This window comes from Aulostomus chinensis, chromosome 18 (assembly GCF_037954235.1).
Source record: "Aulostomus chinensis isolate RoL2024-O1b breed Wild chromosome 18, RoL_Achi_v1.0, whole genome shotgun sequence".
Taxonomy (NCBI): domain Eukaryota; kingdom Metazoa; phylum Chordata; class Actinopteri; order Syngnathiformes; family Aulostomidae; genus Aulostomus; species Aulostomus chinensis.
The window spans coordinates 12702501-12714177 of NC_141337.1; the positions used below are offsets into that span (position 1 = coordinate 12702501).

General features: G+C 42.9%; 2 protein-coding genes across 3 annotated transcripts in view; one reads left to right on the forward strand and one right to left on the reverse strand.

Annotated features, from left to right (window-relative positions):
* Window positions 1–7029, forward strand: part of LOC147245214 (cytoplasmic phosphatidylinositol transfer protein 1-like) — a 42900-nt gene extending 35871 nt beyond the window's left edge. The window contains exons 6-9 of the mRNA XM_086185718.1: window positions 1272–1367; window positions 3572–3727; window positions 4142–4205; window positions 5719–7029. Of these exons, the coding sequence (XP_086041844.1) occupies window positions 1272–1367; window positions 3572–3727; window positions 4142–4205; window positions 5719–6029 (627 nt within the window). The 3' untranslated portion in view covers window positions 6030–7029. The remainder of the gene's footprint in view (window positions 1–1271; window positions 1368–3571; window positions 3728–4141; window positions 4206–5718) is intronic.
* A 931-nt stretch (window positions 7030–7960) lies between these two features.
* On the reverse strand, window positions 7961–11348 carry slc25a19 (solute carrier family 25 member 19). 2 transcript variants are annotated; one of them, XM_086184773.1, is made up of 7 exons: window positions 11211–11348; window positions 10405–10562; window positions 9693–9848; window positions 9427–9597; window positions 9119–9299; window positions 8900–9030; window positions 7961–8674 (listed from the first exon to the last, which is right to left on the reverse strand). In XM_086184773.1, exons 2-7 carry the CDS (start codon window positions 10531–10533, stop codon window positions 8459–8461), a joined length of 984 nt encoding a protein of 327 aa, XP_086040899.1. In that variant the 5' UTR covers window positions 10534–10562; window positions 11211–11348; the 3' UTR covers window positions 7961–8458. The 2 variants fall into 2 exon arrangements, with proteins under 2 accessions (XP_086040899.1, XP_086040898.1); XM_086184772.1 differs by having other exon boundaries at window positions 7962–8674; window positions 10405–10592.
* Window positions 11349–11677: the final 329 nt, after the last annotated feature.

Sequence of the window (11677 nt, forward strand, 5' to 3'; positions counted from 1 at the left end):
AGTGGTGAATGATAGGCAGTGATGCAGAGACGCTCACAGGATGAATTTCTGCAATTTACGCAAACCTGCAAAGGAGGTGGTTGGTCGGCAAAGGAGGGTGAGGCGGGTGACACATGGAGTTGCCCTGGATGAGAGGGGCCAGCAGGTGTATGCAGGAATCAGGTGACCAGGACTAGCGTGAGTAACCGGCGGTCAGCTGGAGAATGTCAGTAATTATAAAGTTCCATAAAGTGCAAGTGGCTGAGGATGAAGAGAAAAACGGTAAATGTTACTTCATTAGATTGCCAACATTGAACATTAATTCTGTACAAATTCCCCAAGATCTCACACAGGACCCTCATTTGGGGCCGTGTTGGAAAAGTATCTCTCACATTTTACACCTCCTTGTGGTGTCCGATTTTTTTTCCCTCAATAAATTTGAAAAAAGACATGATTTACCACTTCTGGCAGACAAACACACCCAAAGGAATTATGAGCCCAACCTGCCTCAGTTCTGTGATTATACCTCCACCAGCAGCTTGAATTTAATAAAAGATGTTGGCTAAAAAGTTTAAGAACACCATTGCCAAATGAAGCAGCAGAGGTTGAAGGTTTTAGATGTAATAGCAGAGATTCAGGCTGACATACATGCCAACTTTACTTTGTTAGTGCCACTTCATCTTCATACCCGCCTCTACTGAAGCTTATGCAACAGCAATTCACAGAGAGAGGCCGCAGCTCCACCCAGTGGTGGCTGAGGAGAGTTGCAAACCCATTCACAGATGGTGATAATTTCACGATAGAAAGTGATCATAACAAGGGAAGGTGTTGGATGAGAGTTTAATGGAAGTGTTTGCACACGTCAAACTCTCCCCTCTGATCCTGATTTAGGGTTGTTGTTTTTTTAATAATCTCACAGAACTCAATGCCCTTTCCTGCTTCCTCTTCATCTCTAAATTTGTCACTCAGAAGTGTTCTGACAGCAACATGTAATTGGCAGACTTTGCTTTGCCGTGGCTGAGTCACGCAGGAACAAATCACTGACCACACAATGTGCCACTGAGACACATTCACCCTGGCTGTGTGTTAGCTGCATTGCTTGTGATTAAAGGAAGAAGGCTCCTCGTGTCATCTGTGAAATAATCTTATCGTCAACCCCCCCCCCCACCCCAACGGCTTTCAACCCCTGCTTTCCTCTCTCTGCCTTCCTATCCTTCATTCAGTTCCACACCTTCCTGCGTGCATGCGTGTGAAGCTACAGCACATGATTCTTACTGATTCTTGTTCTTCAGATCTTTGGCAGTGAACCCAAAGATGAAGAAACAGAGGTGTGTTTCGTGGACATCGTCCACGACGAGGTCCCCGAGCGCCACTACAAGGAGTCGGAGGTGAGGACGGCCAGTTAATTGACCTCCAGATACACCGTTTGTGTGTAGAAAGTGAATAAGTACATGCAGGTGCACGTATGACGGGGACAGAGGCACAGGACAAAAAAAGAGAAAACAATATGGAGATGAACAGAAGATCAAGGGGGGAGGAGAGATGTCAACAAATGAGGAATGAAGGGGAGTGAGTTATCTTCCTCGAGCAGCTCATTTCTGACCACTAGCTGGCCGTATGTGCCTCCTGAATGTGATGAAAGGTCGGGGAAATGCATGATTATGTGTGGGGGAGATGATGGACATTCCCTGTGCTGCAGATTTGACGTGTGTGTGTGCGTGTGATGGCCATAAAGAGCTGAGCTATTAATAATCAAGAGGGGTCATGACAGCACTGCGGTGGTGTTTTATTATTGACACCCCCCACCCCACCCCCACCCACTTACTCACAAACACACACACATATATACACACCTCCCAATGGTCCCCTGCTTTTATCGACACTGAGCTAAAAATAGCACACAAATGCCATCCTGGGCTAAAAGTCTATGTCAGAGGGCTCATGTAAATATCATTTGATTGAAAGATGTTTAATCCACACACAGTCAACACAAAGACCACTATCATCCATCACTGACCCACACCTCTGGAGCTGCGCGCTAATAGGGTGAGTGTGATTTCACAATAAAAGAGGGAGCAAAAATTTCAGATTTCACACTCATTTCCCTTCATGTTGATGGAGAGTTTAACATTTTGGGAAAGACATGCGTTTGCTTTCTTGTCTCTTAAATTATGATGTCACCTCCGCTAATCAATTAGCCTAGCTTAGCACAAACACGAGCAGCAGACAAATTAGCCGGATGCTGCAAAGGAAAAAATCAAAGTATACCAGCACCTCAAGCGTACAAATTAAAACTCTATTCAAGGTTTCATGTTAATGACGGATCATGGCTTTCAGTAGGAGTTTTATGCTAGACTTTTCTCAGTCAGACTATGTGTGATTGCTATGAGTCTTGTCATGGCTGAAAGGTTGCTAAGCAACTAGTTAAGACCCCTTCTTGAGGGAGTTGTCTGTCACATTATCCTCCACAATACTTGGATATGTTTTGAATTATCTAAATAATTACAAAAGTTTTGGGAAAGGAGATTTTTGTGACAGGACAGAGTTGTTTTTGTGCTAAGCTAAGCTAATCACATTTCCTACCACTGGGAGAGAGTACATGAATCTCCTCATCTAAATCAAGCAGATTATGAAATATTTCTATAAAAACGCACTTATGATGCAACAACCTCAGCACCTTAGCATATGAATGTGTTACTACAACAGAGGTGCAATGTATAAACTCACCAGCATCTGTGTTCACGGCTGTTTCGCTGTTCCCACTGTTCCCTTTACATGGTTGTTGACTTGTGCTGTTTCACCTGTGCTCTGCCAGCTCAGAACTTTCTAGCTTCCCATTCCATCTATGCAGATGGCGAGGTGTAAAAGCACCACCATACATATTCTGAATGAAAGAGACTTAACTCAACAATCTGTTCAAATTCAAAAGTGTAACTGATTCTCCAAGAGCTATAGGGAGCTAGTGAAGAGCTTTTACATTAGGGTGAATTTCGAAAAGGTTGTATTGCATGGAAATGTGTATCCCGGAGAAAAGAGTTATCTGCAATAGCAAATCTGGAAGGAATTAAAAGTGAAGTATCCACTGAGGTCATGTATTAACACAGAGGACGTTCCAAATAGCATTGTCTTTTTCTCTTCATCTGCCAAGAAACACCTTTTTTGTGCCAGGAAATGCAACCGGCCTCTTCCACCAAGTGTTTTCCCAGCAGGGATGGAGAGAGTTGTGCATCACCCCCGCACACGGTCTGTCACACACATTCCAACATGTGACCCTGAGACAAATGAACACTTCAGTATAATTAATCCATAGGGACCAGTGATTAATGCCCATAAAGTGTGTGATTAGGCCCCCCCCCCCCCCCCCCCGATTGCAGCTCAGCTCCATGCTGCAAGAGGCTCGTAACGAATGCAGGTGATCCTGTCTTACAGGTGGGGAGGGAGATATTAATGTGTGTGTGTGTGTGTGTGTGTGTGTGTGTGTGTGTGTGTGTGTGTGTGTGTGTGTGTAAAAGAGAGAAAGAGAGCATGAAGTCAGATTCATGACTATCCAGAGAAAAAGATGTGTGACTTTGTGATCCTTGTGTCCTGGTAGGATTTGCGGTATTTTAAATCAAAGAAGACAAACCGAGGAGTCCTGGAGGAAGGCTGGATCGACACCCAGGACCCCATCATGTGCTCCTACAAACTGGTCACTGTTAAGTTTGAAGTCTGGGGTTTGCAAACACGTGTGGAGCAGTTTGTGCACAAGGTCAGGACAACATGATGACTAGCTCGCTGTAAATCAGTGATAGAGTCATCTCTTTATCTGGTATGAAATCATGTGATGCACAAGCAGTTAGCAGGATAAGAACATGTCCAATATTTGGCCTGTTCATATGGTTCAGATCGCTCCGCGCCATCGCTCTTTACCTTGGATGCACTCTTTCAAATTCACATCTTATTTTTCCCAAATCCATTTTCACCTTGCCCTCTAAAGTGCCTGTCCCTGGGGTGAACTGTCCGTGTCCTCCCCTTGCCTCAAGCACACACACATATACACACACAGATTCGGTACCAGATGGGACTCATATTAATCACATTTGTCAAGGGCTGAACCAAAAATTTTGACCCTAAAATGTTTGGAGTTAACTATTTCTAACCCACATCTTTCTTCCCCCCTCAGGTGATTCGAGATGTCCTGCTGTTAGGACACAAGCAGGCCTTCGCCTGGGTGGATGAGTGGATAGGTGAGTGTTGCTGATTGCAGTACTTTGTCTTTTTTTTATACATTGAAACGAGAAAAAAAACCTCAATCCTTTTTAACCTCGTGTGGAATATGGTTCTTTTTCAATATTTATAATTAAGTCAGCATTCAAAGTGACTTCACAGCAGAGGTTCTTTACCTCAAGACCCAACTATTCATACTGGTAACAAGCCAAGGCCAGTAAAAGTTCTCTACTTTAATCTGATAATATTTTTCAAAAGGATCTGATCAAGAAGAGTTGTGTGTGTTGTGAGGGATGCAGTGCCTCATTAGCGTCTAGCCACATTTCAAACATTTGGCTTTGGGCTCTGCGTCATCCCCTTCATTAAAAAACATTTATTTGTAGCATTGATAAATTTAATATTTGTCTGTTAAATAGTGATGCTGTTGTTGTTGTTTTTTCCGCTCTTTTCTGTCATTTGCCACACCACAGCCCCCGTTAGCCTTTAGCTAAAAACTGAGCCTCTCAAACAGATGTCGGCGTTTGAAGATGGCTTTGAAAGAGCTCATTTCTCATTATTTTTAGAAACTGTATATGGTTTAGACAGGCCATATACAGGCCACAGACCAGTAGTTGAGAACCATTACCTCGTAGCACTCAGTATACGGACGATCAGATGCAGAATTTAAAGGGCCAGTACAGCCATTTTTAAACGGTAAAGCATCTATTAATCTCACCAACAGACATTTATATACTATAGTACAACTTTTATGGAGCTTTCAGACATTTATAAAAAGACTGAATCTCATTAATGAATTTTTGCTGTTTTGTTTTTGGGTTTTTTTCTGTTTTTGAGCACTTTATCCTCAAAAGCGTGGTCAAACAATTATGGGGCAAAAATAGATGCACGTGTTATGTTCTGTTTTCAGAACTGTGTCAGTGTCCTCCTTCGAGCCTCGTAGGCTAAAAATGGAGGACTTCATCTCTTCTCATCTCCTCTTTGTGATGAATGAGCTCAAAAGTCCTAAAATATGTTGTTGTTGTTTTTAATCTCATGATCTGAATTCAAGATCTTTTGGATTTCAAGGGCTCCGTTCACAGGCGTTATTATTTCATTTACTTTTTAACCGCAGTGTCACAGACCACCCATCATCAATATTTGGATTGTTGAGTTTGCACAAGCTGCCATTGTAACAGATGAAAAGAAATGTGATTTGAAGCTGTCGGTTTGAACCCTCCCGGCTTTCTCTGTAATGAAACCAAGAACTTGGATGTCAGACAGATCAGTGAAACGTCAGAGTGTGGAGCAGCGCTAACATCGCTGCTATGCTAAGCAAAGATGTCTATGGAGACGGCAGATGCGTTATTGATAGTTTCCTTGATGAGACAATATCAGTGTATGTTTGGAACTACAGCACGTCCACATTCACACGCATCATATGGATGACATTCTTCTACGCAGTCAGTTGGTTGAATTATGGACCTAATTTTCACCCTCACAAGTCAAACTGTTTAAGCTCTTTGTGTAATCCTGTAATCCCTCCATCCCTGACAGACATGACCATGGAGGAAGTCCGTGAGTATGAGCGGGCCACACAGGAAGCCACCAACCTAAAGATCGGCACCTTTCCTCCAGCCATCTCCATCACAGAGACGCCTCTGCCGTCCAGCAACCGCAGCGGGCCCAACAGCGCCCCGTCCACTCCCCTCTCCACTGAGGCCCCCGAGTTCCTGACAGTGCCAAAGGACCGCCCCAGGAAGAAGTCTGCTCCAGAGACCTTGACCCTGCCGGATCCAGGCCGCAGGGATTCACTGTTCAAACTTCCCAGCTTCTTCTCCTGGAACTCCAGTCCACAGCCAGAATGAGCACGGCGCCGTCCTACAGGTGAACCCCTTCCACTTATGGATCAGTGGAGGATGCCTGCCCAGCACATCCCAAAATGCCCCCCCCCCCAACCCCCCAATACCCCCCAATCCCTCCTCCTGCCAGCTGAAGAGAAGGAGACTTTTCACTGTCACAGTGATCCCAGCCCCCTCGACGGACCGGCTGGTGTTACAGCAGAGCCGGCAGACGCATCACACCAAACCGTCCTGCAGGTGTACTCGCACGTTCCTTTGAGAGTCAAACAAAAGCTGGAGACTCGTCGCTGTCTCAGACGGTGCCAGGCGTCAGACGGCGTGACGGAGTCCAATTAGCCAGATTGAGTGTAGCATACATTCCTGAGAACATCCCACGCGGCATCACCTTGGTTTTGATCTCAGCTCAGGTAGTGCTGAGATTCAATCACTGCACCAAAAACTTGACATGTACAGATGATTTTCTTTTCTTTTTCTCTCTTGATGCATCCGAGTCTCTTTGGCTAATCTGCCAGTTCATGGTTTGACGCATCGATTTATGAGGCTGAGCCTATTTGACAGATTCTTGTTGGCCTGTTACTGTATCAGTTGAGTGTTTTGGTTTTAAGGTCTAAGGTGTATTCTTGTAAATATTGTATGAACGTTTAATAGCCAGTGAAATGTCAGTACTTCAAACAGAATATCAAATCCAGCGAGGATGCTGCTATGAAATTGTTATGTATTTAAAAGGACCGGCCTTTTCCTGTCTTGTGTGTTTATCCTAGTGAGTTCGATGGCACGACTTGTGCTCCTGCATGATTTCTGACTTGAGGAAGGTGATTCGTGAATTTGATGTTTTTTATCGGCCTCATACTTGATGTCGTGTTTTTACAGGTCAGTTTATGTGTAATTTTGCTGCTTTTAATCATTTCAGCTAAAATTTCCTTTTTTCGGTCCCAATTTTGAGTTTTGTATCCAGTAAATGATATGAAATAAAATACTTACGCGATACAAAGTGTGAGGCGTCGTCCCTGACACAATTACTTGTTTATATCACTACGGTTGTGCCTATCATTTTCTATAAAATAATATAAGATTGCAACGCAGTGATTTGATGTAGCACATCATTAATTTTGGCTATCAAAAAAAGGTCAGTTAAAAAGAGGAACAACAGTACTGCTACTGACGGGCCGACTCCATGGGTGAGGATGAGGATTACTTTTGGATAAAACCCAGATCCTGAACCAGATCTAGTTGACTCAGAATACACAGGAGGAAGTAGAGATTTGGAAGCTGAGCAGGAAAAGCTATGCCAATGCTTCCTGTCCATGACCATTCATTGTGCTAAGCTAACAAGCTAATCAGTGGGGCTCAGATCCCTACAGCGCACACAGTGGAGAAGTGGAAGCGTGTCCATCTGCTACTTGTCTGGCTCTGGGAGAACAGCAAATATGTGGGAAGTCAAGAGTTTTTCTTCTTCGCTTTCCAAATGATAACCATGTGTGACACGTACAAAATTTCTGTTAAATGGAAATGGAAAGAAAGTTTGTACTTTGTAACTCCTGGGTTATAAAGTGCTTCACAAAATAATTAAAACAGATGTTTGTATTTTTAAAGATAAGGTGTGACTGCAGGTCAATGGTTTTGACTTTGCACCATATTTGTACAATAAAGGCGCTGCCCTACAGTATACAGCTCTCTCACATCACCTGGAGCGGGAGATCCGATAATAAGGTGAACATTAACTTCTCTGAGCGTTTCTTTCTTTGCTTGAAAGTTGAGTCTCAACTTAGAAATCTTTCAAATTGTGTTCCAAATTGTTCAGCTCATTTCATACAACTGTAACATGAAGACATTTTAAGTTGTCCAGTATTGGACTTTACACACGATTCCATCATGCTCTCGTTAATCATTCACATTTGACCACACACCCGCACGCATTACTTTTAGAGAAACTTTAATGAACATGACGGCAGCAGCAATCACTTGACAATCCAAAGACAAGATGGCGTTCTAACTCTCTACTCATATGTCATAGTACATTTTCCCTTTGTGATCTCAAATCGCTATTACACACCTGAGAGCTGATGTTTGGTGTGTGTGAGGATATACACAGCATTCTGAATGTCATTTATTAAATTTTACATGTCACTCACACACACACACACACACACACACACGCACGTGCGTGCAAAGTCCAATTTTCCTCTAAAACATCATCAGAGTGATTCTCTTGTTAAAGCAAACGTCACTGTACCATTAATAACAATTTTAAATTAAAGTTATGAACAACACACAGCGAAGGTAACAGTACACAAACAAATAAAGTTTGGTTATCTTCTTTTTTTCCATCCATTTGAAAACATGATATAAACCACAATGTATCATTAGTTCAAGCAAAGGAAAAGGCACAAGTCAACTTTTACTCTGCGCCATAGGCCGGCCAGCCCCCCCACGTGCTATCTCTCCTTTTCGTCTTTGTTGAGGTCATTTGACATCCGTCTCTCCTTGAGGTCACGTAGTACGGTGAGGAAAAACTCATACCAGAAGAAGGTGAAGCCTGTGGAGAGTGCAGCCTTCACCAGGCTGGGGTAGAGGCCTTTGAAGAACCCGCGGAAACCCTCCTCTTTGGCAATTTGAAGCGCGCAGTCTGCCAAGCCTTTGTAACTCCGCACCTGTGCGAGAGAAAATAGCAGCACATCTCTTGAGGAACATGGTCACTTTTTACATAATGTACTTGTTTATCCTCCCCAGAGCCAGACGAAACAGATAACCTTCTCTCTTCTGTTTGTGCAGTATGGACACTGGCTGGAAGCTAAGTTAGCTTAGCACAATGAATGGTAGTGAATGGGAAGTGTTAGCATGCCTCTGCTCCTTATAGAGAAATGAAACAAACATACCTGTCCAAAGTGAACTCTGGCTTGCTCAAAGCCGCCAACCTGCAGTCTCTTCTTGAAGAGGTCCAAAGGATACGTGATCGTTTTGCTGATCATTCCGGCTCCGCTGCCACAGATCAGGTTTCTGAAGTTTCCTTTGACACAAAATTTTATTGATTAAGATACATGTGAAGTTTATAAGTTGATATCATGTGGTTTAATAAGACTTTGACCTCCACTGACCTCCTGATTTGCCAGATGAGGGCGGTGGAGCTAGTAGCTTTTTAAAGATATTGTAGAAGAAGAACTGCAGTCCAGCATAGGGAAACACAGCAATCATAGTTGGCGAGAGACCTCGGTAAAACGTCAGAATTCCCTCTGAGCGGATCATAGTTGGCACGGCATGTCGAAGGTTCTTGTACACCTGTGAAGAAAAACACAATGTGCAAAAAAAACTTGATCTTTGTCCGTTCATTGAGCAACACCGAAGAAGATCAACACACAAACAAATACGTCTTTGTGGAAGTTATGCTAACGGTCTAGCATCTCACCTTGGGTTCTCCCTGAGCTGCAAAGCGTGTCCGCAGTGTGTCCAGCGGCTGGCAGAAAAATGTAGCAGAACAGGCCGCCAAGCCGCCACACATAAAATGTACTTCTGGCTTCCGGCTGTCGTATGGCGTCACCTCGTGAACAACTTTAGTCAGGAACTCAAAAGTGGTAAACTGCAGAGCACAAAGTTAGTAAACCCTTGTGGATGCAGATGGAATTTCAAAGAAGTGCTACTCAACATATGTGATAGAGTTTTCAGAGGTGATACCTGAACGGCGCCGTAGCAGATAGAGAGGAGCTGTGCTGGGATGTGACCCTTCCAGAAGGCTGTGATGCCCTCCTCGGAGTAAATACGACGTGACGCCTGTAGTATTCCCCAGTACTTTCCCTCTGGTCTCCGTATAGACACACGCTCGATCTGCAGCTGCGAGATGATGACACCATCAGCGCGTTCCTTATCTCAGTAATGTGTTGTTGTTGTTTTTTTTATCTGTATGTGATCTGTATGCCGCCTTATGAACGCCAGTCAAATTTCAGTCTGAATCTGACAAAAGAGTATCATCTTAGTTGCTCTTTTGTTAAGCTTTTATATTAAAAACAATATCGAATGAGCCAGTCACAGTCACGCAGGCTCCAGGCCTCACGCTGAGTAATAATCCCATCTCAATTATACAAAGTAGCTCAGTGAAGGCTGACTTAATACTATTTTACAATGACTATTTTATTCAATAATCATTTTGTAAATATAAAAAAAATAAATGAATTAATAAGAAGAAGAATAAAATAGATTAAAGATCTGACAACCACTCGGTTAGTGATAATGAACTGTAAAAAAAAAAAAAAAAAAAACAATAAGCATGTGAATCACATTTTTTTGGTTCCACAGGTAAAGAAGTTCTATCAGATTGTGTTTATCTGTTGCTTCAGAGTCAGCTTGAACCCTTGCTGAACTCCTCCTGAGAACAACCACACCTACTTACTTGAAATCTGATTTTTATGACGTCAATGGGGCTAATTAGTGCTCGGGTCACCATCCCAGAAGCCGATCCAGCAAAAGCAAACTCCTCCGAGGTGAGAACCTCCCCTTTAGACGGGTCATAACCCACCATGTTTCTGCACCCGAGGGTTCCTGTCCACCCTGCAGACAGAAATCCTTTATAATTGCTGCCTAAGGTGAGGAAAAGGAAGAAAAAAAATGTAAAGGAAAAATGTTATTTTTTACTATCTCGTCAAAAAAGCAAAATTACACATGCATGTCCAAACAAAATCCTATGTTACATGTCAGTAATATGCAGTAACTCAAATGTGCAAGCACTGAGATTTTGCAAAAGTGAAAGTAAACCCGAGTTTCGTTACGTCACAGTATGATGAAATACTGCCCACTTTAATGACCTTCTAAGAGGGAATAGGATAAATGCTATAGAGACAAAAGGGCAGCATTGATTGGGTGTAAATTTGTATTCCACTTTGTCATATTTGTCTATAACCCCTGAAGAATCATCATCTAACCTACCCCAGTATTCCAGGCAATTGCCAAATAAAACATATTACAAAGCGCAAAATGCTGCACCTGAAACTAAAACCATAGTGAAAACATGAAAATCTAGAAAAATAAAATGAATTGATTTGGCTTTTGATAGAAAATCTGATGCACACGTTGGTGCCCCTCACATGTGACAGCTGGAGGACACGCAGCGGGACAGGCTAATGAAGCTAAAATTTTTGAAGCACAATTTGTTGACGAGGTTCGAGAATTCAGCGGTAACACAGGTGGTCGTACACCTACCAAACTGTAACGGTCTTTCGTTGAAGGGGCTCCAATCCTATGACTCCAACAGTGAAGCCCGGCACCTGACATCCAATGTTAACGGAAACCGCACGACTTATACGCGCCATAGATTGCGTTGATTTTGCTTTTCCGGTTCACTCACGGAAAAACTTCCCAAAGAACAAATAAGCTGTCAAGATAGTTCCCTTCCTCGCTGCAACTCGCAACAACAATTTTAACAACTCGAAACAAATGATTGTAACGTCCACGTTCCATTCTAGCCAAAGATTCCTTGATTTCCAGGTACTTGGAGTTTTAAAGGTTTAATCCACCCAAATACCAATCCCTCCCCCAAATGCTTGCAGTTTTAAAGGTTCATTCTGCCCAAATGCTTCTTTATATTCCAGTGTTTACAGTTTTGAAATTTATTCCACCACAAAAAAAACACTTTCTCCTGAGTATTTGCAGTTCCAAAAGTTTATTCC